Source organism: Rhinopithecus bieti, unplaced genomic scaffold (assembly GCF_001698545.2).
Source record: "Rhinopithecus bieti isolate Rb0 unplaced genomic scaffold, ASM169854v2 scaffold_980, whole genome shotgun sequence".
Classification (NCBI taxonomy): domain Eukaryota; kingdom Metazoa; phylum Chordata; class Mammalia; order Primates; family Cercopithecidae; genus Rhinopithecus; species Rhinopithecus bieti.
Window position 1 is genome coordinate 1281729 of NW_016803338.1, and position 27370 is coordinate 1309098.

The 27370-nt window shown below is 37.9% G+C and overlaps 2 protein-coding genes across 4 annotated transcripts in view; one reads left to right on the plus strand and one right to left on the minus strand.

Annotated features, from left to right (window-relative positions):
• The window catches only part of SGO2 (shugoshin 2), a 41786-nt gene extending 23149 nt beyond the window's left edge, over positions 1 to 18637 (minus strand). The window contains exons 1-3 of the mRNA XM_017876265.1: positions 18468 to 18637; positions 17496 to 17573; positions 10984 to 11069 (exon numbers count right to left, since the gene is read on the minus strand). Coding sequence (XP_017731754.1) covers positions 10984 to 11069; positions 17496 to 17573; positions 18468 to 18539 — 236 coding nt within the window. The 5' untranslated portion in view covers positions 18540 to 18637. The remainder of the gene's footprint in view (positions 1 to 10983; positions 11070 to 17495; positions 17574 to 18467) is intronic.
• KCTD18 (potassium channel tetramerization domain containing 18) overlaps positions 393 to 27370 on the plus strand; it is a 55510-nt gene continuing 28532 nt past the window's right edge. Inside the window, exons 1-2 of one of the 3 annotated variants that reach the window (XM_017876295.1) lie at positions 393 to 509; positions 1558 to 1624. The gene's annotated coding sequence lies outside the window, so the exon portion shown is untranslated. Of the gene's footprint in view, positions 510 to 1557; positions 1625 to 24357; positions 24380 to 27370 lie in introns of those variants that run through there. The other 2 variants (XM_017876321.1, XM_017876305.1) reach the window with 2 other exon arrangements.

A 27370-nucleotide genomic window follows, 5' to 3' on the forward strand; every position in this document is an offset into this window, starting at 1 on the left:
AAAAAAAAAAAAAAAAGTAGCCAATGCAACATAAAAAATAAAAGCCGAAACCTGGAAATAAATAAATAAATAAATAAATAAATAAATAAATAAATAAATATAAAAGAAAAGCCTATATACTAGGAGGTTGGGGGGAATAAAACTGCCCTTATTCACAAATAGTAAAATTATATTCACAAACTATTAGAATAGCAAGGTCACTGGAAATAACGTCAATATCCAAAAATTATATTGCTATATACTAACATTAAGAAGAATATTAAATTTAAAAAGCAGAGCTTCTCTGCCTATGGGGTAGCCATTTCTTATTCCTTTACTTTCCTAATAAACTTGCTTTTACTTTAAGGATTTGCCTTGAATTCTTTCTTGCGTGAGATCCAAGAACCCTCTCTTGGGGTCTGGATCAGGACGCTTTCCAATAACATCTTCCCGGCAAACCATGAAGGGACGATACTGAGGAGACCCCGACCCAAAGGAAATAGACCGCAGCACCAATTGGCCAACTTTGGGTAAGTGGTGGGGTGCTCAGGTAAAGGATGGGATTGGGTTAGAGGCCCAACTTAGGGGAGTTAGAGTCTCTCCTAAGACAGAGTAGGTTAAAGGTCCCTCTTAATAAAAGGCAAGGATGCTTCACTGAACTTCAGTTTGAGGCCCAACTTATGAGGGTTAGAGTCCCTTCTAAGATGTAGGGATTAGAGATTAGAGGCCCCCCATCAGTAAAGTCCCTCTTGGCTAAGAACAAATTTGGAATTATGGGATGTTAACCACTCTTCTCTTTGGATTAATTTGCCTTCCACTCTTTGCAGATGGCTGTGGGTGACAGGATTAGGCATGTACAGGTTCATGGGACATGGGGAGCTTTTTCCTCCCCTAAAGGGGGAAACCTGAGAGCTGATGGGACTTCTGGAAAAGATCCTTCACAACTGACAAGTGGCCACCTGAACTTTTGATTCAGTGTCATTGCAATGAGTGGGTCTTTCTCTGGCTTCCCTGAGCTCTTTGCCTTCCCCACTTTGACACAGGCAATCTCTCTCTCTCTCTCTCTCTCTCTCTCTCTCTCTCTCTCTCTCTCTCTCCGTCTCTCTCTCTCTACCTGATTTCTTCAGAATTTGAAAACTAGTTGTGAATATTCTTAATTTATGGCAATATAGTTGTTTGTATAAGTACAATAAGAATCTGTTTTCTTGTGCAACAGGACACAGTTGGAAAAACTGGTTATTTTACCAAGGCATTGACTGGAATGGTGTACTTTCCTTTAAGGAATCAAATTTGACTTAGAGATCCAATAAAGGCCCATTGGGAAAACTGGCCTCATACCTTGTCTACACAATCCCTGCACAGGTTTCTTGACCTGTAAGTAAATAATGTCATTTTCTGATGGGCCCAGGAGCCCCAAGTTATCTTGGGACCTCAAGAAGAGAGGAATTTACTCAAGTTCTAGGTATTGGAGGGTACAAACCCATGGCTGGGCTCAGCTTTTAAAAAGTCTCATCTGAGATTCTTTATGGAACAGCATTCCATCAAAGCCAATTTAAAAAGAACTTATGTTCTTTTTAGACTCTGCTTATTCCTGTGAGCCCATCAGTGTTCTCTGGCTGCTGCTCAAAAGAAACAAGAGGGACAGGTAATGTAGAAATCTCTATCAGTATTCTAATTCTGGACATGTTTTGGAATCAGTTAGTGACTCCCTATTAGCTTGGTTCCAACAATTGCCCAGTTCATGGAAAGTCTTCTTATTTAGTTTACTTGGGATAATTTTACTTATTTTGCTTTACTGTTGTAGAATATATTGCCGTTGTACTCCTTGTGTAGGAATGCAGGATGGGCTCCCTTAATGTTTTCTGAAATGGAACACTTATTAATCTTCCGGGTATCACCTTTTGTCAGAACTCAAGAGTTATGAATGGCCCTCACCATACTGTTGCCTTCTGACTGAGCTCCTCTCTACCCGAACACAAGAGACCTTAACAGTTAGGCAGGAATATCATCACCCCTATTCAGCCTGAAGAAGTTACAGAAGATGAATTTTCATCCCTCTACAACCCTTAGGATTAAGGATTCCCTTGTAAAAGGAGGGGAGGGGGCGGATATATCAGAGGTGTTTGAGCCAGAGCAACTCCTTCTTGAACAAGGGATAGCTAAAATAAGGCTGAGACCTACTGGGCTGCACTCCCAGGAGGTTAAGGCATTCTTAGTCAATGGATGAGACAGGAGATCAGCAAAAGGTACAGGTCACAAAGACCTTGCTGATAAAACAGCATGCAGTAAAGAAGCCAGCCAAAACCCACCAAAACCAAGATGGTGACAAAAGTGACCTCTGGTCATCCTCACTGCTCATTATATGCTAATTATAATTTATTAGCATGCTAAAAGACACTCCCACCAGCACCATGACAATTTACAAATGCCATGGTAATGTCAGGAAGTTACCTTATATGGTCTAAAAGGGGAGAAAACCTCAGTTCCAGGAATTGCCCACTTCTTTCCTAGAAAACTTATGAATAATCCTCCCCTTGTTTAGCATATGATCAAGGAATAACTACAAGTAACCTTGGTTGAACAGCCCATGCCACTGCTCTGCTTAGGGAGTAGCCTTTCTTTATTCCTTAACTTCACTAGTAAACTTGCTTGCACTTAAAAAACAAACAAACAAAACCCAGTAACATTCAGAATATCATTTAAGAATATAAAATAAAGCTGAGCACTGTGACACACAACTGTAATATGCCTTTGTATATATATATCTTCCATACTTTATCCACACATCTGTTGATGGGTGCTTAGGTTGATTCCACATGTTGGCTATTGTGAATAGTGCTGCAATAAACATGGGCGTGCAGATAGCTCTTTGATACACTGATTTCCTTTTTTTTTTTTTTTGGATATATACTCAACAATGGAATTGCTAGATCATATGGAAGTTATATTTTTAGTTTTTTGAAGAACCTCCATGCTGTTCTGCATAGTGGCTATATTAATTTACATTCCTACCAGTATATGAGGATTCCCCTTTTTGCAAGCAGTTTTTTTTTTTTTTTTTGCTACTTAGTTGTTTAAGCTCCCAATATAGGCTGGTTATTAATCCTTTCTCAGAGAGACAGTTTGCAAATATTTTCTCACATTATATGGGCTGTCTCTTCACTTTGTTGATTGTTTCCTTTGCTGTGCAGAAGCTTTTTAGCTTGATGTAATAATCTTAATTGTCTATTTTTGCTTTGGTTGCCTGTGCTTTTGAGGTCTTACACAAGACAGTTTTGCCCAGATCAAGTCCTGAAGTGTTTCCCCAATGTTTTCTTCTAATAGTTTCATAGTTTTGGGTCTTAGATTCAAATCTTTTATCCATTTTGATTTGATTTTTGTGTATGGTGAGAGATAGGAGTCTAGTTTCATTCTTCTACATATAGTTATCCAGTTTTCCCGGCACCATTTATTGAAGACACTATTCCTTTTTAAGTTTCTGCTTTGTAGAAGATGAGTTGGTTTTAAATGAATGCATTTATATCAGGGTTCTCTGTTCCATTGGTATCTATGTCCATTTTTATGCCAGTATCATGCTCTTTTGGTTACTACAGCTTTGTAATAAATTTTGAAGTCATGTAGTGTGATGCCTCCAGCTCTGTTAATGTGATGAATCACATTAATTGATTCATGTATATGCTGAGCCATCCTTACAACCCTAGCATGAATCTCACTTGATCATGGTGAATGTTCTTTTTAATGTGTTGTTCATTTTGCTCAAGATTGCTTTGGTTACTCAGCGTCTTTTGTGGGACCATATAAATTTTAGGATTTCCCCCCCTTATTTCTGTGAAGAATGTCATTGGTATTTTGATATGAATTGCATTGAATCTGTAAATTGCTTTGGGTAGTATTTTAACAGTATTAATTCTTCCAATCCATAAGCATGGAATATCTTCCCTTTCTTGGTGTCCTATTTCTTTCATCAGGGTTTTGTCATTTTCCTTCTATAGAACTTTCACTTCTTTTGGTTAGATTGATTCCTAGGTATTTCATATTTTTTGTAGCTATGATAAATGGGATTGCTTTCTTGACTTCTTTTTCTGATTGTTCACATATAAATGCTACTAATTATGTTGATTTTGCATCCTGCAACTTCACTGAATTCCCTTATGTGTCCTAACAGCTTTTCAGTGGAGTCTTTGTAAGATTAGGCCATCTGCAAACAAGGCTAATTTGACTCCTTCCTTTCCAATGTGGATGCCCTTTATTTTCTTTTCTTGCTTAGTTGCTCTGGCCAGTACTTCAGGCATTTCGTTGAATAGCAGTGAAAGTGGGCATTCTTGTCTTGTTCCAGTCTTCAAAGTACAATGCTAGATGTGGGTTCGTCATAGATGGTCTTTACTATTTTTAGGAATATTCTTTTACACCCATTTTGGTGTATCAAAAAGGGATGTTGAATTTTACCAAAAGCTGTTTGGCATCTATTGAAATAATCATATAGTTTTTGTTCTTGTTTCTGTTAATGTGATGAATCACATTGATTGATTCATGTATATGCTGAGCCATCCTTACAACCCTAGCATGAATCTCACTTGATCATGGTGAATGTTCTTTTTAATGTGTTGTTGAATTTGACTTGCTAATACTTTGTTGAGGATTTTTGCATCTATGTTCATCAGTGATATTGGTCTGTAGTTTTCTCTTTTCATTGTGTCCTTGTCTGGTTTTGGTATTAGGGTAATGCTGGCCTTGTAGAGTGAGTTTGGAAGTATTCCCTCCTTTTCAAAGCATTTTAGTGGGATTCATCATCACTGTTCTTTAAATTTTTGGTAGAATTCAGCAGTGAATCCATCAAGTCCTGGGCTTTTCTTTTTTTGAGACAGGGTGTTGCTCTGTCACCAGAGCTGGAGTGCAGTGGTGTGAACACTGCTCACTGCAGCCTCAACTTCCCAGGCTCAAGCAGTCCTCCCACCTTAGCCTCCCGAGTAGCTGGGACCACAGGATTAGCCTGACAGGATTAGCCGCCACACCCAGCTAATTTTTTATTTTGTAGGGACTGGATCTTGTTATATTGCCCAGGCTGGTCTCAAACTCCTGGCCTCAAGCAATCCTCATTACTTGGCCTCCCAAAGGGCTGGGATTATAGGTGTGAGCCACTGTGCCCAGCCTGGGCTTTTCTTTAATGGGAGAGTTTTTATTATAGCTTCAATCTCATTACTTGTTATTGGTTTGTTGAGGTTTTCTATTTCTTTATGGTTTAATCTTGGTAGGTTATATGTGTCCAAAAATGTATTCATTTCTTCCACATTTTGTGATTTGTTGGTGTATAATTATTCATAATCATCTCTAATAATTATATGTCTGAGGTCTGAGTTATATCTCATCTCTTGTTTGATTTTATTATAGTCCTCTCTCTCAGTCTAGCTAAAGGTTTGTCAATGTTGTTTATCTTTTCAAAAAACCAACTTTTCATTTTGTTTATCTTCTATACTTTTTTAGTCTCAATTTTATTTATTTCTGCTCTGATCTTTATTATTTCTTCTGCTAACTTGGGATTTGCTTTGTTCTTGCTTTTCTAATTCCTTGACATGTATTTTTAGGTTGTTTATTGGAAATGTTTCTCCTTTTTTGACATAGGCATTTATTGCTATAAACTTCCCTTTCAGTATTGCTTTTGCCATACCCCATACACTTTGCTATGTTGTATTTCCCTTTACATTTAGGAAATTTTTTAATTTCCTTCTTACTTTCTTCTTTGGCCCACTGGTTGCTTAGGAACATGTTATTTTCCATTTGTGTGTGTATTTTCCAAAGTTCCTCTCACTATTGATTTCCAGTTTTCTTCCATTGTGGTCAGAGAAGATACTGGATATGATTTATATTTTTTTGAACTTGTACAGACCTGTTTGTGCCTAAGATATGGTCTATTCTGAAAAATATTCCATGTGTTGATGAAAAGAATGTGTATTCTGCAGCAGTTGGGTGAAATGTTCTGTAGATGTCAGTTAGAACTACTGTATCTAGTGTGCAGTTTATGCTGTTTCTTTGTTGATTTTCTGTCTGGATGATCTGTCCATTACTGACAGTAGGATGTTAAAGCCCCTACTATTACTGTATTGCAGTTTCTCTCTCCCTTTACATCCATTAATGTTGGCTTTATATGGAGCTTCAGTGTTGAGTGCATAGATATTTATAATTGTTATATCCTCTGGTTGAATTGACCCTTTATTCATATAGTGACCCTCCTTCACTGCCAGTTTTTACAGTCTTTGTAGTTTATCTTATCTGCTATGAGTACAGCTACTCTTGCTCTTTATTGTTTTCTAGTTGCATGGAATATCTTTTTCCAGCCCTTCTCCACTTTCAGTCTATATGTGTCTTTATAGGTGAAGTGGGTTTCTTGTAGGCAGCACATAGGTAGGTCTCATTTATTTATCCATTCAGCTACTCTATGGCTTTTAATTGAAGAACTGAGACAATTTACATAAAAACACACAAAATAATTCTATAATTTAACTCCATCCTCCAACATTTTGTCTTTTAGTTGTATCAATTTACATATCTTTATATTATCTATTAACAGGTTGGTATAGTTTTGATACATTTATCTTTAGGGCTTCATACTAGAGTTTGAGTGGATTGCACACCATAAATACAGTTAACAAAGTATTCTGGGTTTGTCTGTGTACTTAATTTTACCAGTGGGTTTTATACTTTAAAAAGTTTCCTTTTGCATGGTAGTGTTTTTTTCTTTCAGATTGAAGAACTCCCTTCCGCATTCTTGCAAGATGGGTCTTGGTGGTGGTCAGTTTCCTTGGCTTTTGTTTATGCGTGAAAGACTTCAGCTCTCCTTTAAATTTGTATGACAATTTGTTGGACACAATATTCTTGGGTGTCAGTTTTTTGTTGTTTGAGTGCTTTGAAAATGTTGTTCTACTCCCTCCTGGCCAGCATGGTTTCTGTGGAGAAGTCTGTTGCTCCATGAATTGGAGCTCCTTTATCTGTTATTTGCTTCTTATCTCTCATTGCTTTTAGGATCTTCTCTTTGTCTTTGACCTTTGAGAGTTTGATTATTATATGCCTTGGAGTAGTCTTATTTGCATTGAATCTGTTTGGTGTTCTCAGGCCTTCCTTTACCTGGATATGTGTATCTTTCTCATGTCTTGAAAATTTTTCTGTTATTATTTCTTTGAATAAGCTTCCTATGCCTTGCTCATGCTCGGCTCTCTCTTAAACACTAATAATTCTTAGATTTGGTCTTTTGGGGTAATTTTTTGTATCTTGTAGGCACTCTTCATTCCTTTTCCTTCTATTTATTTTTCTTCTCTGTGTATTTTCAAATAGCCAGCTCACTGATTCTTTCCTCTGTTTGGTTCATTCTGCTATTAAGAACCTCTAAAGAGTTTTATAGTTCAGCAAATGTACTTCTCTTCCAGGATTTCTGTTTGACTTTTTTTATTATTTTAATCTCTTTGTTAAATTTCTCTGATAAATTTCTGAGCTGCTTTTCTGTGTTATCTTGGAGATCACTGAGTTTCCTTAAAACTACTATTTAGAATTCTTGGTCCAAGAACTCACAAATTGCCACTTCATTAGAATCACTAAATTTCTGCCTTTTGTCCTTTTGGGAAGGTCATGGTTCCTTGTTTGCTGTAGTTTCTTGTGCATATATGTCTATGTCTTTGCCTTGAAGGATTAGTTATTTATTCCAGGTTACTTTGTCCAGCTTGTTTTGGATTTTATTGAATATATCTGCTTAGCAGATCTTTACTGCTAGTTTGCTGCCTCCTTTTTGGCTCTAGGTGGTGCCTTCAACCTAGGTTCACATTGGAGCTAGTAAATGGTTTGACCACTGCCTGTCCCAAAATGGGGGAGATCCCAAAGGGTTTAGGACAGCAGTGTGGGAAGGCTAGCTAGGAGTTCACACCCAGGGGACCTGGGGAATGTACCTCCTACAACCACTCTCTTTTGGTGCTTCCTTTGGCTGAGTTACAGAGGAGAGTTTCTGGGCTGGGGATTGTAGTCCAGCCTTGCTTGTTTGTCTCTGCCTGTCCTCAGGATATTTCTCCCTTCAGGCAGTCACAATACTACCCGTCAGTTAAGGCAAGGACAGTTCTCCTGACAGGGAACTGAAGAAGGCGGGGAAGCTGGCTGACCATTTCAATTTTGCTTTTTCCAGTACAGAAACTGTGAGTTGAGGGGAGATTTTCTGCACAGTTGGGGCCTGGCAGAATGGGAGGGAGGGGCATCGCACATGTGTAAGTGCAGTTCTCCTACCATCTGCTCAGAGTTTTTCCACCTCTCTTTGGCCTCAGGAAGTATCTCATCTAGCTTGAGCTCTGGGCTGTTGCTGGTGGAAGATCTTGGCACTGTATTTGTTTGTTTGTTTTTGTTGGGGCAAGAGAAGCCAGCTTATTTTACGCTGCCATTTTAGGACCAGAACCAATAAAGATTTTCTTTAAAGAACACAAAAGTTAGTAACTGAAAAGGGGGTGAGGGAGAAGATACACACCTCCTCGCCGCAAACAAAGTTGGATTTCATAAAAAGCTACTTTTCATCTAAAGACACCATTAAGAGAGCAAAGGGGCAAGCCACAGAGTAGAAGATACACAAAGAATATGCCAGGCATAGTGGCTCACACCTATAATCCTAGCACTTTGGGAGGTTGAGGTGGGCAGATCACTTGAGCTCAGGAGTTCAAGGCTAGCCTGGGCAACATGGCAAAACCCTGTCTCTACAAAAAGTACAAAAATTAGCCAGGCATGGTGGCATGCACCTGTAGTCCCAGCTACTTGGGGGACTGAGGAGAGAGGATCGCTTGAGCCTGAGAGGTCAAGGCTGTAGTGAGGTGAGATTGCACCTAACTAAAATGAAAAAGACAGACAATAACAAGAATTGTTGAGGATATAGAACAACGGGAATCCTCATATATTGTTAGTAATAATGTATATTGGTATAACTCCTTTAGAAAACTACTTAGCAGTTTCTCCTGAAGCCAAAGAGATATAAATATATATCCCAAGTAATTCTACTCCACACTATATACCTAACAGAATATGTGCATACCTTCATCAAAAGGCATATATGTGGCAGCCCTATTTGTAATAGGTAAAAACTAGAAAACCAGGTCAGGTGTGGTGGCTCATGCTTGTAATCCCAGCACTTTCAGAGGCCGAGGTGGGAGGATTACTGGAAGTCAGGAGTGAGACCAGCCTGGCCAACATGGTAAAATCCTGTCCCTACTAAAAATACAAAAATTAGCCAAGCAGAGTGGTGAGTGCCCATAATCCCAACTACTTGGGAGGCTAAGGCAGGAGGATCGCTTGAACCCGGGAGGTGGAGGTTGCAGTGAGCCGAGATCGTGCCACTGCACTCTAGCTTGGGTGACAGAGCAAGACTCTGTCTCAAAAAAACAAACTGGAAAACCAACAAAATGTTCACCATAAGAAAAATGGATACATTGTAGTATAATCATATAATGGAATACTATACAGGAATGAGAACAAATAATTCACAGCTACATACAGCAATATGGACGAATCTCACAAACAATGCTGGGCAAAATAAGACAGAGACAAACATACATACTGTATAATTTCATTATATGAAGTTCAAAACCGTGCAAAATTAATCAATTTATAATTAGAAGTCAGCATAATATTTATCCTTGGGTAGGTGTTGGGTAGTGGGTAATGACTAGAAAGGGACACAAGGAAGTATCTGAGATGTTGGTAATATTCTGTTTCTTGTTCTGGGTATTTGTTACACAACAGTGTTCACTTGGTAAAAATCCACCATGTCTGAATGTGTATAATATAATTCCAACAAAAGTTCACTTAAAAACACACAATACAATTTTTTGGAGGATAAGTTGACACTTGATTTGCATATCTATATGAAACAATATGTGCATAATGACAACATACTTTTGAAAAACTACTGAGGATCTAATAAACAACAAAATTTACTATTTTAAAATTATAACAATTAAAATGTACTGGTACAAAATGGTAGTAACACACATAATAGGCAAGTCAATGGAACTAACTATAATGAATAGAAAGTGATACAGTAAATATGAGAGTTTTTTCTATGGCATAGATAGCATTTCAATAAATAAGTACATTTACTTGTACACTTAAGTAAAAGCATTAAATCTATAAGTTATATATAATAGAAAGAACATTTCTAAAAGACATAAGAGGATTTTGGTCAATGCTATCAATTCATTCAATCATTTTGCCTTTCTGAGCGTCACTGACTGACTTGTAAAATGATAGATTTGAAATAGGGTGCTTTCTATAACTTATAATCAAATTAGTCAAAAATAAGAATTGTGGACAGGAGGAGAAGAGCAAAGACAAAAGTTAATTTTTGTTTGTTTTTGAGAATGAGTCTTACTCTGTCACCCAGGCTGGAGTGCAGTGGCGCAATCTCGGCTCACTGCAAGCTCTGCCTCCTGAGTTCACGCCATTCTCCGGCCTCAGCCTCCTGAGTAGCTGGGATTACAGGCGCCCGCCACCACACCTGGCTAATTTTTTGTAGTTTTAGTAGAGATGGGGTTTCACTGTGTTAGCCAGGATGGTCTTGATCTCCTGACCTCGTGATCCTCCCAACTCAGCCTCCCAAAGTGCTGGGATTACAGACATGAGCCATCATGCCTGGCCGGCTGACAAAAGTTAATTTTAAAGCTTAGGACAGTACACAAGATAATAAAGGTAGAAACAGTCATCAGATTTACCCAGGAAAAATCAACATGAGGCCAGGTGTGAACTAGATGAAAAGAAAAAAAAGAACTGTAAAGTGGCAAGACATTACAAATAAACCTGGTTTGGGGATTGAGTGTAAGTTTCCTCAAATTCCTAGAGAAACAACCTATAGCAAGACACTACAAACTACCTCATTTCTACCTTAGTAGATAACTACAGGTTGATGATCCTGAACATTGTACAATACAAACACTAATTGTGTTATATAAAATCTATATACTCTGAACTAGTGTAATTCAAGCCCATATTTACCTTGCAAATGGAAGACGCATCAACTTGCACTGTTTACTAATTCGTTTCTTCTTGCTAGCTGACAGTAGAAAGGAACTCTGATGGAACTATTTTTGAAAAGAATAAAGAAAACAGAAAGTTTCTAACCTTATTAAATCATGTTAGTTATCACAGTACGAAATTATACAATGACATTAATAGTAAAAGAACATTTCTTGCATTTGCCTTTAATAGTTTAATGAGAATAATGTGATAAGGTTAAAACACAGTTCATCCTTAATTATGCCAACGAAAGATAATCACTGCCAATATTTTGGTAAATAACCTCAACATTCCTCCATGTGTAGGAATAAATACATGACTATACCTACACAAATACAATATCTTTACATACATGCAATATGTTCATGTCTATGTATGTGTTATGTAATATTTTATTGAATTTTATAATACATCTTTTAAATGGCCTTTTAAAATTCAAAATCTGGGTGATTTTAATACATCTTTTATATATTTGCTTATCCACATTTCTAAATTTTCAGATACAAACATGTTTTTAATTATTAATAAAGACCAGAAAATTAGGCAACACACAACCATGTTTCTTATTACAGAGCTAAGCTGTAATAGAAACAAGGGAATGGTGCCAAATTATCAAGCTGATTTTAAAATTTATATGAAAATGCAAAAGACCTAGAATAGCTAAAACAACAACAACAACAAAAACTTTGAAAAAGAAAGAAGTTAGGAGGGTTACAGTAATTGAGACAGTATAGTGTTATTATGATAGACAAATAGATCAATGACATAGAGCAGAGAGTCCAGAAATGGATTCACATATATTTGGCCAATTAATTTTTGACAAAAGCACAAAGGTCAAACGGGGAACCTAAACTTCCACACTCACCAGGCTATAATAAGACAACTCTTTTCCAAATCTGGGGTACCATCAAAAAAGGCTTGGGACAGCCCAGTGTTAGAGTACATCCCCGCCCAGCAATGTCAGTGGAGGACATATTTGGATCGCCATCCTGTTTCATATTCTTTTTATGAGATGGTCAGTTGGGTGCAGCCATTAAAAGAAGGCAGAGACTCAGGAAAAAAATAAAGTTTATTATACTCACAGGTCCTAGAGATAAGAGGTACAGCAGGCCATGCAGAGCCACACAGAAAAGACACTAGGATGGTCAGGAGGCAGAAGATGGGAATGAGGGGAAGGTTTAGGCCAGAGCCTATTACCAGAGTTTCCACAGGAAAGGCAAGGCAGGGCAGGGTGAATAGTCTAGAATTGGCTAGTTTGAATAATACTGGCAGGCTCTAAGACATGGGAGAGGTAGGTCCCTGGTTGCCTAGTACCTGACCCAGGGACAATCAGAGGACCATTGCCTCCTGAGATATAAGGGCCAGACAGGGGAGGTATGGCTCTGGATTAGTTAGCTTGCATATCAAAAGTGCTATGGTTTGAATGTCTCCTCCAAAACTCATGTTGAAACTGAATTACCATTGTGATAGTATTAAGAGGCAGGACCTTTAAGAGGTAATTATGTCATGAGGGCTCTGCCCTCACGAATGGATTAATGCTGTTATTGCAGGAGTGGGTTAGTTACAGGAGTCTGGTCTCCTTTTCTGTCTTGGATGCTTTCTCACCCTTCCACCTTCTATCATGGGATGACACATACCAGATGTTAGCATCATGCTCTTGGACTTCCCAGCCTCCAGAACTGTGAATCAAATGAATCTCTGTTCTTTATAAATTACCCAGTCTTTTTAGAGAATGAAATCTCAAATGAAAAAAAGAAAAGAAAATGATAAATTACCCTGTATGTGGCATTCTGTTATAGCAGCAGAAAACAGACTAAAACAAAAGACAAGCTCCTGGCTGGTCCCTTGCTATCTCTAAAAATTGGCTAGCCCTGGGAAGGGCAGTGTCTCCAGCCAATAATATTTTAAAAGATGTAAAAACATCATAATACACAGAAAATAAAATGTATATATGCTATACATCCCCATTCAGTGATAGGAAGGAGTTCCCCTCCCTCTCCTCTATGGTGGGGATAGAAGTTGTTTAATAAAGAACTAGGATTTTCATCACTCTTCAGGAGTAACAAACTCCCCCCTTCATTATCCTCCTCATCCTCATGTCAGCAGAGGCCATGAAAGTAATGAGGTGCCCTTCCCTGTTCCAGCCACAGTGGTGTCAGCCTGAACTCCCAGCTCCACTCATCAGTTATGCCCACCACAGTGTTGTCAACAGAGGCTGAATGGGAAGTCTAAACTTCAGTACCCACTTGGCAGTAGGCAGCACCTCCCCTTACCACCAGTGTAGTGTCAAAGGAGGACTCCTTAAACAGAAGATGGAAATAAGATTCAATGTCTTATAATGCACCTAAAATGTCCCAAGATACAATCAAAAATCAATCAATCGTCATGCCAAAAATCAGGTAACTCTAAATTTGAATGAGAAAGGATAATAGATACCAACACTGAGATGACACAAATGTTGGAATTTATGACGAAGATTTTAAAAAAGGTATCATAACAATGCTTCAACAAGCAATTACTAACATGCTTAAAACAAATGAAAAAATGGAACATCTCAGCAAACAAATAGATGTAAAGAGCCAAATGGAGCTCAGAACTGAAAAATGTAATAACCAAATAAAACAAATTAAATGGGCTCAACAGCAAAACCAAGAAAACAAAAGGGGGAAAAATCTGTGAACTTGGAGATAGAACAATAGAAATTACCCAAACTGAACAAGAGAGAAAAGAGACTGAAAAAAATAACAGAGGGTTAGGGATTTGTGGAATAGCAAAAAAGATAAAACATGCATGTCATCAGAATCCTAGAAGGAAAGGAGAAAGAAAAAGAGTTCAGGACTGGAAAAGTATTTGGGGACATAATGGTTGAACATTTTTCCAAATTTGATAAAGATATCAACCTACAAATTCAAGAAGCTGAGTGAACCTCAAAAAGATAAACCCAAGGAAATTCATGGCAAAACACATCAAAGTCAAAATTCTCAAAACTAAAGACAATTTAAAAAATGGAAAATATTGAGAGAGAAATGGCATCTTACCTACAGTTAACAATAAAAAAAGCATTGACTCGAAGTTAGAAAAGTAACAATGAACCACAAAAAGGCAAAATAACTTATTAAAAATAAAAGCAAAAAATGTTTGAAACATCAAACATTAAATTAGAAAGATGGTTCTTTCAAAAAAGAATAAAATAAAATAGAAAAACCACAACAACCTAAGATAGTGGGCGGGGGGTGGGGGGGGGATAGACAAATAAAAGCCCAAATACACAAAATTAATCAACTGGGGAAATACAACACAGACGAAATTAAAGAATAATGACAGACTACTCTGGTCAACTCTGTGAATATCAATTAAAAAGCTTAGATTAAAGAGATAACTTTCTAAGGAAAAGTAATTCAATAAAACTAAATACGAAAGAAAGACATTTTCCTAAGGGGACCAATATCCATAGGATAAATAAAGTCAACAAAGAGCTACTATCACTCTCATCAAAAAAGTCCCAGGTCCAGATGGTTTCACAGAATAATTCTACCAAACCTTTAAAGAAAAACAATTTTAATACTGTATCACTTTTCAAGAACACAGAAAAAGAAAGACATCCAAATTCTTTTTATGAGCTTAGTATATATATAATTGTTATCAATGCCTAAAGACTGTATGGTCTTATTTTTTTTCTATGCATAGAAAAAAAACTTCAGAGTCCTCACTTACAACTAACAATAGAAAAATCCTAAACAAAACTGGCAAAAAAGAATTCAGCAGCTCATTAAAAGAAAAATAAATCATTTCTGAAGTTTATTACAGAAATGTAAAATTAGGAAAGTTACTAAAATAAATAATCATACGAAGACACTTAAAAATACCATATCATCATCATGCTAAAAAGATACTTACATTATTTGGCATTATTTTTATTTAGAAAGCTCAATCAAAGAGGGACTACAGGAAACATACGTACCTTACTTATTTATATATAAAACAAGCATCATTCTTACTGGGGAAACACTACCTAATATTTTATACATGTGTATTGCATCCTATTATGTTCTAGATGTTGTTCTGGTAAAGACATCCCTGCACTCAAAAAGCTTACATTCTGATGGGATAAACAATAAACAAAATTGTCATACAGTGTTAAGTGTTAAGGAGAAAGATGAAAGAAGAAAAGCAGGATATGAAATGTTAGTACAAGGGTTGGGAGTGTTTAAATTTATGCAGAGTTGCTAGGGAAGACTTCACTGTAGTCACTTTTGAGTCAACATTTGAAGGATAAGAACTTGTCACATGCAGACAGAATATGTACAAAAGCACTGCGGTACCAACTTACCTCTGTTTGAGGGAGTGGGAAGAGAACGGCACTGAAAAGGTTAAGGAGTGGAAGAAACAGGAGAGTAGTAAATGAGGTGGAAGAAATAACAAGAGTTTCAGTTTTCAGATCATATCAAGCAATAGATAAGACTCCACTGGAGAGTTTCAAGCAGAGACTAACATTTTAACAGGATCATTCTGGCTGTTATAATAAGAAGAGAATACATAGAGAAACAAGAGAAAAAGAAGGCCAAGTTGGGATGCTATTATTAATACAATATGTAAGTGAGAGATAATGGTGCCTTGGACATGGGTAGTGAAAGAGGGTTGTGAGAACTGGTAGAATTGTAGACTGATTTTGAAGGCAGAACTAAAATGATTTGCCAAAGCATCAGATACAGGGTGTGAGAAAAAGATAGGAAAAGAGAGTTGTGATTATCTTAGAGGAAAATCGCATAAGGAACTGGTTTGGTGGCAAATGTGAAATTTGAGATGCCTTTTAGACGTCCAGATGTCAAGTAGGTAATTAGATATAAATCGTCTGGAGGTCAGAGGAGATGGTCAGGCTGGAGTTACAAATTTGAAAGTCATCAGTGTACAGTAGTAACTAAAACCATAAGATAGAATAAAATTATTTAGGAGGAGTGAATGTAGATAGAAAAGAGAAGTCCAAGAACTGAGTCATAAGGCATTCCCAAAACTTAGACAAACAAAGAGAAACCAGCAAACAGACTGAAAAAGAATAGCCAGAAGGGTAGGAAGAGACTTAGTAGAGTGTAGTATTCTAAAAGTCATGAGAAGTCAATATAAGAACCAAGAATTATCCATGGGTTTTCGCAACATGGACATCAATGGTGACTTTCAGGATTTAGTGGATTGGTGGTGAAAACTCAGTTGGAATGGGATCAAGAGAAACTAGAGATAAGTGAATAAATCTCTCAAAAAGCTTTGCTGTAAAGGCAAGAAGAGAGCTGAGATAGTAGCTGGGAAGTAGGTGGAATAAGAGGTTTATTTGTTTGTTTGTTTAAGATGAGAGATGGTAACATTTTTGCATCCTGATGGGAATAATTCAGAAGGGAGGAAAAAAGTTAATGATGCAAGAGGGAAAGGCACTCTACACTAACACAAGCCAACAGCAAAGGACAACCCAAGTGTCCAACAACAGGAGCCTAGTGAGGTAGATTACAAGTCCACTCTAGATCTATCCAAAGCAGCACCAAAAGAGAATGAGGAATCACTCCACGTAATCATTTGGAGAAATCCCCAAGATATGTCACATAAAAAGTAAGGTATAGAACATCTGGTATAGCATGCTATCTTTTGTGTAAAGAAGAAAATAAGAAAAAATTTTTTTATTTGTTTTTATATAAAGAAACAGATGAAAGCAATCACCTGCATGAGGTACAAGGAGAAGAGAGAATGGAGAAAAAAGTAGCTGAAGGCGGACAAAAGCATGTGTGAAACTTTATTCTATACTTTTCTTATCTCGTTCTGATGTTAGAACAGTATGTCTATATGACCCATCACCTGCCCGACTTAATAACAACCAGAAAGAAAAAGAATTTTAAAGCTTGGTATGCAAAAGTTAGTCTGTTAAATAGTAAGTTCGAGAAGGTAGCTACCAAGATTGTATACTATGCCTTCACCTCTAGCTTCTCCATCTACCTGCTGTCCAGTTTTTAGTTTTCCTTAATCTAGATGTTGACCTCAGCCCTCTGAATTTTCCAAAAAGAACCACATGAAAAGCATTTGGGAAATTTAGAATTTGTTTTAGAAAACAGTATAAAGTAGGACCACCTTCTATTTTTTTCCCCAGTTTTTCAACTGTGTCCATCTTTAAAACAAACAAACAAACAAACAAACAAAAACCCCAAAGTCTTTCCTCACTCAAAATGCTTCCTTTCTACTAATGTCTTCATGTTTCTTAGTCCATTTAGGAGCCAGTATGTTCCACTAACCTGTCTAATCCTGTTACTTTTAATAAAAACCTGATTTTCATATGACATTTTCAATAACCAATTATACAAAATGATAATATGCTGTTAGCCAGTTAAAACTGATATTATCATCAGTCCTTTGCACAAAACTTGAAATATGAATCTCCAACCTTGATGTTATTTAATCTCAGTGATCCTCTGTAATCTAAAGAATGACACTATTTACATATAAATTCTACTTACCTCAGAAAGACTGCTCATTTCAATTGCAGTTATCAAGTTATTGTTCATGAGAGCTTCTATGTCTATAAGCTTCTTATTCTGCACATGTAAAATAAAGACCGCTTTTAATCAGTTAAGACTTGGAATGTTTTATAATATCAAGCGTTTATGAATGCCATCCATGTGAGAAAACTTAAAAAATAATTGATATCACATTGAGCTAAAAATTGAGATCACATTCAGCTAAAATGGTACATTATATAGTACCAAATAGTGTTATATAGTCCAAATAGTCATACATATCATACATACACACATGTACACACACACACACACGTTGAATGCTTTGGAACTAACAATTACACGTTTTCCTATAAACATTTTTCTATCTTCTTATAATAATATATCACATGGCAAGAGAACAGTTTGTCAGCCACAGTAATTTAACCCACAAGTAGAGTAGGTCCTTTTTCCATTATAAATAAGTTCTACTTATTTTAGATTTAGATCTATAGTTGTAGCCTAGCTAATCATTGGCTCTCACTGCCCTGTCTGTGAACAGAGTTGAAATTTGGAAGGAAAAGAAACAACTATAATCTTCATTCTGTTTGGCTTGTGGCCAGGTAAATGCTGAGATTAAAAAAAGAATAACAACATTCTGGGAACTCCTTTCCTTTCAAGAACACTGGAAGAACTATGACCATCTTTTAAAAATGTATTAATGTACCAAGCTTTGCTTATGATTAGCAATCAAATGTTGGTCAAGGTATTATACTGGTTTACACAGCACACAAGCACACATTTAGAATGCAGATTTAAAACACATATTTTATTACCCATTAACAGTTTGTCCTTTAACATAGACTTACATGGCATACTGACTTTCAATAATTTTTCACAACTGGAGATCTGAAAATATTTTAGAGCTTCTATAATAATGCAGCTAAAAGATTTAAGTTATAATTAGAATTCAAAACAATATAGCTTCCATACCAAGTTATTCAGCTTTAGGCGAAGAAATGTATTCTCAAAATTCAGTTTCTCTACTTCTTTTTGCAATAGCATCTTTTCAGTTGTAATTCTTCGAGAATTCTCTTTTTCTCTACTAAGAGCCTGAGCCAATGCCCTGTTGTTGTGCTTTAAAGATATTTTGAAAATAGAAGAATTATCTGTAAAAAGATTTTTAAAATGAGTTAATATTGAACTTACACCTTAATAAATTTTGTATTCCTTAGTAAAACTACATTAGACAAAATGCATTTCACTTTATAAGTTTTAACTGAAGATTGGAAAAGAGAATAACAATACAGATGTAGTTTTGAGAAAAATAAACTCACAGTTTAGAGCTGAAGAAATGAAAGCTAGACAGAAGATGATGAATTCAAGAGTTGTGAGGAATGCAGAATATGTATAAAAAGTTAGGAATAAGAGGACTGCAGCACAGACACAGCATTCTACATAATTAGATCAGTCACAAAAACTAAATCTTGATACTTGCTGCTCGACCTACTTTCCTACGTTTGACTAGCAGACAGAATTAAGAAACTGATTCTGCAGCTCTAACTGGAAATGTCCCACAGGAATGAGGATAGCCAATCTGTGAAAATTCTAAAGCCAGTTTCTACAGCTCCAGAACTGAAGAAATTACTTAATACTCCCAAAGTCCATTTTCAAACTTTGAGTGATAGAGCCATACTTACTCTAATGTTAGACGGATAATCTAAACCCCGTGGGACCTCTTACTGCCATCTAAAAGATCCTACCTCTTATTTCTAGGCATCTACTGCAATCTAAACTTGACTTCTCTTTAAAAGCACTATGTAAATATGATTTAAATCACTCCTGGAATGCTTTTCTGTTGGAAGCAAAGAAATTTCCTTGTGAGTTCATTGGTAGAGCTTACCTTAAATACAGTGTGTTCCCTTAGTATATTTAAAACGTCATATTTTCATAATTTTAACTTACATGTCACCATTCAATAACATATGCCACTGAATAAAAGTCTAGTGTATGTGAAGTAAGTTTTATAAAATATAAGAACATTTTGTAAGTACTCAGGGAAAACTCGGGATTCTGCAAAACAGGGTCCAAAACAGTACTTTACCTTTGGCAGAGAGAGTAGTTTTGGATAGCCATCCTTGGCATAGCAAATGGAAACTGACTAGAACCAGCTTAGGATTTCCAGAAGATAAAGAGTAATAACATTTTCCTATTGTACTCCTCAAAGTCAGCATATTCCTTCGTAACATGGGGTATGGAATAGTCTTGCCAAAGGGAGGAAGCAAGAGCCAGTGTAAGGAGTGGCCCTAGAGACCTGGGTGGGAGCTGCATCATGATTTACAGGCACCCAGGAGGCTGGGTTGTTTTAGAAGTCACACGTGATTGTCCTTCGCAGAGCTGTATCAGCAGATAATGTGACTAAAAGGATACCTCTCCTACTCCTGCTAAGATGGTTATGAACATTGAGATAATTTTCAGAAGTAATGAAAATTTATCTTGGAGTTTTCCCACCTCCTTTTTTTTTTTTTTGCCCTTCTGATGCCTTAACTCCAGAATTCATGAAATTCCATTTCCAAAGTGCTCAGTGTCTTTGTAAGACTGCCTATATAAAGTCACACACACATAAATATAAAAGCACCCAGTGTGAGCCAACCTCCTCTAGGCTACCCATCATCCAGTTGCCACAACATGCCAGAACAACCTGCTACACTTATTACGTCTTTTCCAGAAAAATCATGTTGGTATTCTTTTCTGCGCTGTAGAAAGTAGCTGTCTTGGGCCACTGCAGCCTCACTGCTGAAAATTCAGCTGTCACACTTAGGGTAAATCATCAAAACCACCCAACTAACAGGAGTTGAAGGAGATAGGAAGGATCAAATTTAAAAAGTTATCAGTTAACAAAATAGTCATTTTAGTAATTTTCTGTACTTGATAAAATAAGGTAGAAAACATAAAACAATTCTGGGGAAAAGTTAAAATGTGAGAGTATTTTAAAACTAATGGCACTTACTTAGAATTTTGTTTTATTTTGAAGCAAGAGAAACATTCAACTTAGCAGTCTTTGAAATTCTTTTGTCTTTCACATGTCTCTTAATTCCTGAGGTAAAAAGTGAGCCAGTTTCCATCACTGGGCACGCCATCACTGAAGTGAAAGAAAAAAAAATCATAGTATTGATTAATAAAAGAAAAGGATAACTGATAAATACATTTTAAAAGTAATAATCATGACTGAATATATTCTGTGCATTAAGTATTTGCTAAACTTTGTATAAAATCTGAAAGTATGAATGTAATCAAAAGTGGCTTAAGGTATAATCCAAAAAGGTAAATGATTATTTTTTTCATTTAAACCTACATTAATCATCTATGTACCAGGTGCAGGGGACAGATGACAGGATATGGTCTCTGCCCTCATGGAATGCATGGAATGTGGGTACAGACAGTGCTTTCATACAATGTAAGAAGTGTAACCTTAGAGATATACATAGAGTTTAAAGGAAGTACAGAAGAGATATACCTAATAATCCAAGGTGGGGAAGGGGGTTGGAGAAATAGGAAATCTTAAATTTGTCTATTAGATTTATGGCCTATTATAGAAACAGGAAGATAAAGAAACCATTACATTATAGTATTACAAGAGTAATAGCTACAATACACAATGCAGAGGAGAAGTGATTAACTGTGCCTGGGCAGAGGAAAAGGATCAGAAATAGCTTCACTGAGAAGGAGAGCTTGATGATGAGTCATGTAAGACCAACCTCCCCATGGCTCCATTTCCTCCCCAAGCCTCCTTACCTCCATCTGCAGAGATCTAAAAAAAAAAAAACAAAAAAAACTCTGTCCCCTGCACCTGCCTAACCCTCAATACTCAGCCTCCCCACCACTACCTGCCTTGAGTCCACAGGACTCAGCTCACTATGGCAATCCAGAACTCAGCTCACTATGTCAATCATGGCAAGAATCCCTCAACTCCTGGGTCACATTCATCCCCCTCACTGGAATCCCCTCAGCTCTACACATTCCTCATCTGGTCCTGTGGTAAGCTGGAAAATGGCCCCCCAAAGTTATTAGATCCCTTTAATTCTAAACCTCATGTGGAAAAAGGGCCTTTGCAGATTTGAATAAGTTGAAGATCTTGTAATGGGGAGATTATCCTGGATTATCCAGGCAGGCCTAAATACTATCACAAGAGTCCTTACAAAAGACAGCAGAAACAGGAGTGATGCAGTCACATGCCAAGGACTGCCAGCAGCCATCAGGAACTGACAAAGCAAGCAACAGATTCTCCGGAAGAGCCTCCAGAGAGAGTGCAGCTGGGAATACACCGTGAGGGGGGTAAAATTCAGTGATAACTGAATTTAGACTTCTGGCCTCCAGAACTGTGGGGAAATACATTTCTGTTGTTTTAAGCGCCTCATTTATGATAATTTGTTACAGCAGCCAAAGGAAATGAATACAGCCTGCCTATCTTACCCTTGCCAGACTCATGAGGTCCTCTAGAACTCACATTCCATCATCAACCAAACCTCTGCAGCCTCAATCTCTTCTCTGAATGTTCTCTTCATCTTCTTGAACCACCCTCTACCCTGAGGACACAGATTGTCCTGCAGTCCTGTCAGGCAGGGGCTATTTTCCCTCCCACACACCTTCCCTCCTCCCTAAAAATTCCCATCCTTGAATATACTGTCATTTTATTCCTTTTTCCCTTTGTATCAGCTCTTCCTTCAAATGACCACAGGGCTTGCTCACTTCCTTCGAGCATTTGCCAAAATGTCACTTTCTTAGTGAGACTTCCCAGTCCAAACTACTTAAAAATTGCACACTTACGCCCATTCTCCCCTTCTGTTTTATTTTTTTCCATTAACTTACCAATGTCTAAGATAAAATTAAATAGTTTATTTAACTTATTATCTGTTTTCTCCTACTAAATTGTAAGTTCAATGAGGACATAAACTTTTGTCAAGTTTGTTTGCTTCTGTACCTTAGTACAGAAATATGCCTGCCACATAGCAGCTGCTGGATAAACATTTGTGGAAGAAGTGACTATGAATGAATGGAAGAACTTTCCAATAGAAAAACTGCCCACTCTTGGAATGGGTCTCCTTTGAAAGTGTTAAGCAGATGTTGGGAGGTGTCAAGCAAATAATGGAAAGATGGTTTCAGAAGAAATTTCTGCAATGGGTAATAAGTTGAACCAGAAACTTTTCAAGATTAAGGCTCAACGGTTCTTTTAAACGCTTTGCCAAAAAGAAACTTTAAAATCAAACATCACTATCTATCTCATAGACAGTAGAACACAGAAACTCCCCTCAGACTGTTGCATCTCATACACCTGAAAGGGATCCTAACATAGAAATCTAGTTCATCTCCCAAAAAATCCAGTCTGGAATATCAAATCTCATTTTACTAATTAGGAAACCACAGCTGGACTGCCCTCCCCAATAAACTGGTTCTGACACAATTCCTTAATTTAATAAATGACACTGTCAATCACCTATTTAAATCCTCATGCCAGAAATCTGGGAGTGTTCCTTGACATTGCCCTGTCACCCCCTACATCAATGACCTTACCAAGGGAAACTTTAGGAGCCAGAACCAGGCATTTGGAGTACTGTTCCAGGGTGATTTACCATGTAGACACTGAGACATAATGATAGTGATTACAACTGTGTTGGAGCTCCAGTTCCAACGTTTCATAGCTATGTGATCTCAACACCTCTTCGTCTCAATTTCCAGATTTATAAAACCATAAAAAATCAGGTCATCTCCTTGTAGGGACTAAATGAGCCAATGTATGTACAGTGTCTAGTACAGGATCTAGTATACAGTCAGCACTCAATACCAGCACCTATTTATTACAACTCTGTGACACTTGTCCGGCCAGCATCTCGACTATCTCTAAATACGAAATACTCAGTTCCACATCCAATTCTCCTGAATTGGCTACCTCATCTAAAAATTTGTCCTATTCTCTACTGAATAGGATAGAACAGGACATCTCTACTGAACAGGACATTGTCCCTATTCTCTACTGAAATCCCACCTGTACATCAAGTAGCTCAAGTTCCAAGTTCCAAGTTCTCCCCAGTCTTCCATCACCTCTTCGCCTTCAGCCAGCCTCTCCAAAGGAGAGGGCTCCTTCGAGAACTTTGGCACGCAGTCCCTAACATTCATTCCGCAGACGCATACTGAGCGCTCACAATGCCCTAGAAACTGTTCAAGAGAGTAGAGCAGTCCCAGAGACAGAAATTTCTTCCCTTAAGTAGCTGACCTAACTGGTGGCTCTCCCTGCTCGCCCTGCCGGACGCTCAAATCTCAGAAACAAGAGGCAGCGACTCAAAGCCAAAACAGGACTCCGTCAACGAACCCCTCGGAGCCAGAGAGGGGCGCCGTCCCGGATCCCGGAGGACAGAGGGCGGAAGACGAGCCGGAGACCGAGGCGGACAGCGCCTAGAGAACCAGCTCAAGAACGACACCGATCCCGACAGTGAGAGGGCGGTCACGTCAAACGCCGCAGGCCACTAACTTACCTCTCTTTCAGCGTGGGGCACCCCCACCTAGCTCAGGGCGCTCCGCAAGCAGCAGTAGCAGAGGCTCAGGTTTAAACGCCACAGCCGTTGGCGGTTGCCCCATCAGCCAATCGGGTCCCGCGAAGATGGCGCAAGGGAGGACGGTTACTAGGAAGTGGAAGGCGGAAAGGGCGGGACCCCGCTGCGAGGGCAGGAGGGGGCGTGCCCAGGCGAGCCGGGGGCGGCCCTGTCTCCGTGACAGGGGTTCTCTTCCACCCCATGTTGGTGGCGGTCCGCTGTCTCCTGAAGCGTTGATGGAAAAGGAAACGCTCCTCTGACATTCATTATCAATCACATGTCTGAAAGGCTTGACAGCCACCTCAAGTCTGTTAGAAGGTATATGTTGTTTACTGGGATACTACCCACCCACATCTTACATTTCTTCTGCATCCTTGCATTTCCAGTTGTGATACCAGCACCTTTAGTTTTCACTTAAAAGCTCTCCCCATTTTTCTTTTAACTTTCTGGGGGAAAAGGAGCAATGACATTTCGTTGCAAACCCCGGATCTCATTAATATTTAGGTCTTGCACTAATGGTTTGTTTTAGCTGAATATACAAGACTGACATTTTCCATTATACGCAACTACATTTTAAAAATGTATTATTCACCTTATATTCCATGTCAATTCGCTTATTTTTCGCAAATTACTTTCATAATCTTTACAAAGAAATTGGAGAAACTACAAAGAATAAAATTTCCTCTTTGTATGCCATTGGACTGAAAATGAAAATAGCTTGTTAAATCAAGGTTCCAATAATTGATTATACAGTAATGCAGTCAACTTCATACTCTTGTCAATTTTTTGTTCATTCGAAGACATTTGAGAATTACTTTTACTTTAGAGAATCTAGACAAATGATGCAAAACATGCTTTTGAGTTCAGACCTTTTAGTCAAATATATATCACGATCAGTCTCCAAACAGATCTGGTTACATGAATCTTGTGTAAGTAGAAAAGTATTTACTGACTGTCCAGCTGCTAAAATTCCAGAAGACAGTAAAATAAAAATTTCAATAACAGTGGTTAGAAAGTAATATACTGGTTACAGAAATTTGTGCTTACCTAGGAGTTAACTAGCACTGTATCTTGCTTACCCAGCCTGACACATTAAGTGCTCAATGTATATGTTTTTTTAAAATGAACCTTGTAGTGACTGTGCCATTTAATGGTTAATCTTGGCCAAACCACTTAATCTCTCTGGGCTTCTGTTTCCTCATTTGTAAAATGGAGTTAATAACAGCATCCCGTATATTTTATGATGGTTTCAATCAATGGGCCCCTTTGTTCAAATGCATTGATATCGCTTTCTTCCCAATGGACACATTTTGTAGCTACAGCTTCAAAACCAAAACAAATCGAAAAGGGAGACAGGAAAGTCAGAGGTAGGGGAGATGCTAAAACATTTATCAAGATATGAATACCAAGACCTCTTTAAAAAAAAAAAAAGTGCTGCCTTATCTCAGAGCAGTTGAAAGGATTTAACTGCTTTGTAAATTGTAAAACCTCTTGAAAATGTAAATTAGTATCATATACAACCATAAACCTAAAACATATAATTAATCAGGTTAAATTTAATGTGATCTCAGCTTGCTTTTTAGTTATTTGCCTTTTGCCTCTTGGTATAATGGATAGAGGCAGGAGCCCTGGATGAGAAGTCTGGAGATGCAGTTATTGTAGTTGTGACAGAGTCATTAGCTGTGTGTTCCTTGTTTCAAGTATTTTATCTGTAAAATAAACCAGTTACATTAAATGAGCTCACTTTGCAATTTGTTCTTCATTTCTGCAGTAATTTGTCTTTTGCTTACATTTCTTTCTTGGATCTAACACACTCTCTTTTATTTCTTCCCATTTTTTGTCCATTTTTACTTTAAAATTTCTGGTTCAAAGTGTTTTTTCATATTCCCAAAAGCTTCTTTAAAGATATTTACTTCACTTTGGAGTTTATGTCAGTTTTCTTCTGCTTTGGATTGTTCTTTTGGTGGGGAGAGGAGAATTTTCATCAGCTGTCATGGTCTTGTTTTCTGTTTTCTTCTTATAATGGTTTTGTATATATTTACTCTGTTTTCACCTGTGGTAGTTAATTTTTTATGTCAGCTTGACTGGATCATGGAATGCCCAGCTATCTGGTTGAGTATTATTTCTGGAGACTGTGAGAGTGCTTCTGGAAGCGATTAGCATTTAAACTGGGGGACTCAGAAAGCAGACTGACCTCCCCAGTGTGGGCTGGTACCATGCATTCCATTGAGGGCCTGAACAGAACACAAAGGTAGAGAAAGTGAAAGTTTGCTAGGTCTCTGCCTGTGTATTGAGCTGGCATAGCAACCTTCACTTGCCCTCAGGGCTCATGGTTCTCAGGTCTTCAAACTCATCCTGGAATTTGTGTAGTCAGTTCTCTGGCTTTCAGGCCTTTGAGCTATGCCACTGGCTTTCCTGGGTCTCCATCTTGCAGAGAGCAGATCATAAGACCTCTCAGCCTCCATATCTGTGTGAGCCAATGCTTTATATTAAATGCATATTTCTAATCTATATCTGTATATCTATATCTGTATCTACATATACATATGCATATACTAATTATTGGTCCTGTTTCTCTGGAAAACCTTGAATAATAGATCATCTGTTCATTTCAAAGATTTGATATGGCTTATGAGATTTCAAGTTCAAGGGTATTCTCTTCTGCAGTGAAATACAGTTTGTCAGTGGATGGCTTTTGCATATGTACATGCATGCACATGCATGTGTATGTAGCTAAAGATTGCATGTTTTTAAAGCTTTGAGGCCCGGTGCGGTGGCTCATGCCTGCAATCCCAGCACTTTGGGAGGCCAAGGCGGGTGGATCACTTGAGGTCAGGAGTTTGAGACCAGCCTAGCCAACATGATGAAACCCCGTCTCTACTAAAATACAAAAAATTAGCCAGGCATGGTAGTGCACGCCTGTAATCCCAGCTGTTTCATGTGTCCATGTGAAGAGATCACCAAACAGGCTTTGTGTGAGCAACATGGCTGTTTGTTGTATCTGGGTGCAGGCGGGCTAAGTCCAAAACAGGAGTCAGCAAAGGGTGGTGGGATTATCATTGGTTCTTATAGGTTTTGGGATAGGCAGTGAAGTTAAGAGCAATGTTTTCGGGGCAGGGGTGGATCTCACAAAGTACATTCTCAAGGGTGGGGAGAATTATAAAGAACTTTCTAAAGGGTGGGGAGATGACAAAGTACATTGATCAGTTAGGGTGGGGCAGAAACAAATCACAATGGTGGAATATCATCAGTTAAGGCTATTTTCACTTCTGTGGATCTTCAGCTGCTTCAGGCCATATGGATGTATAC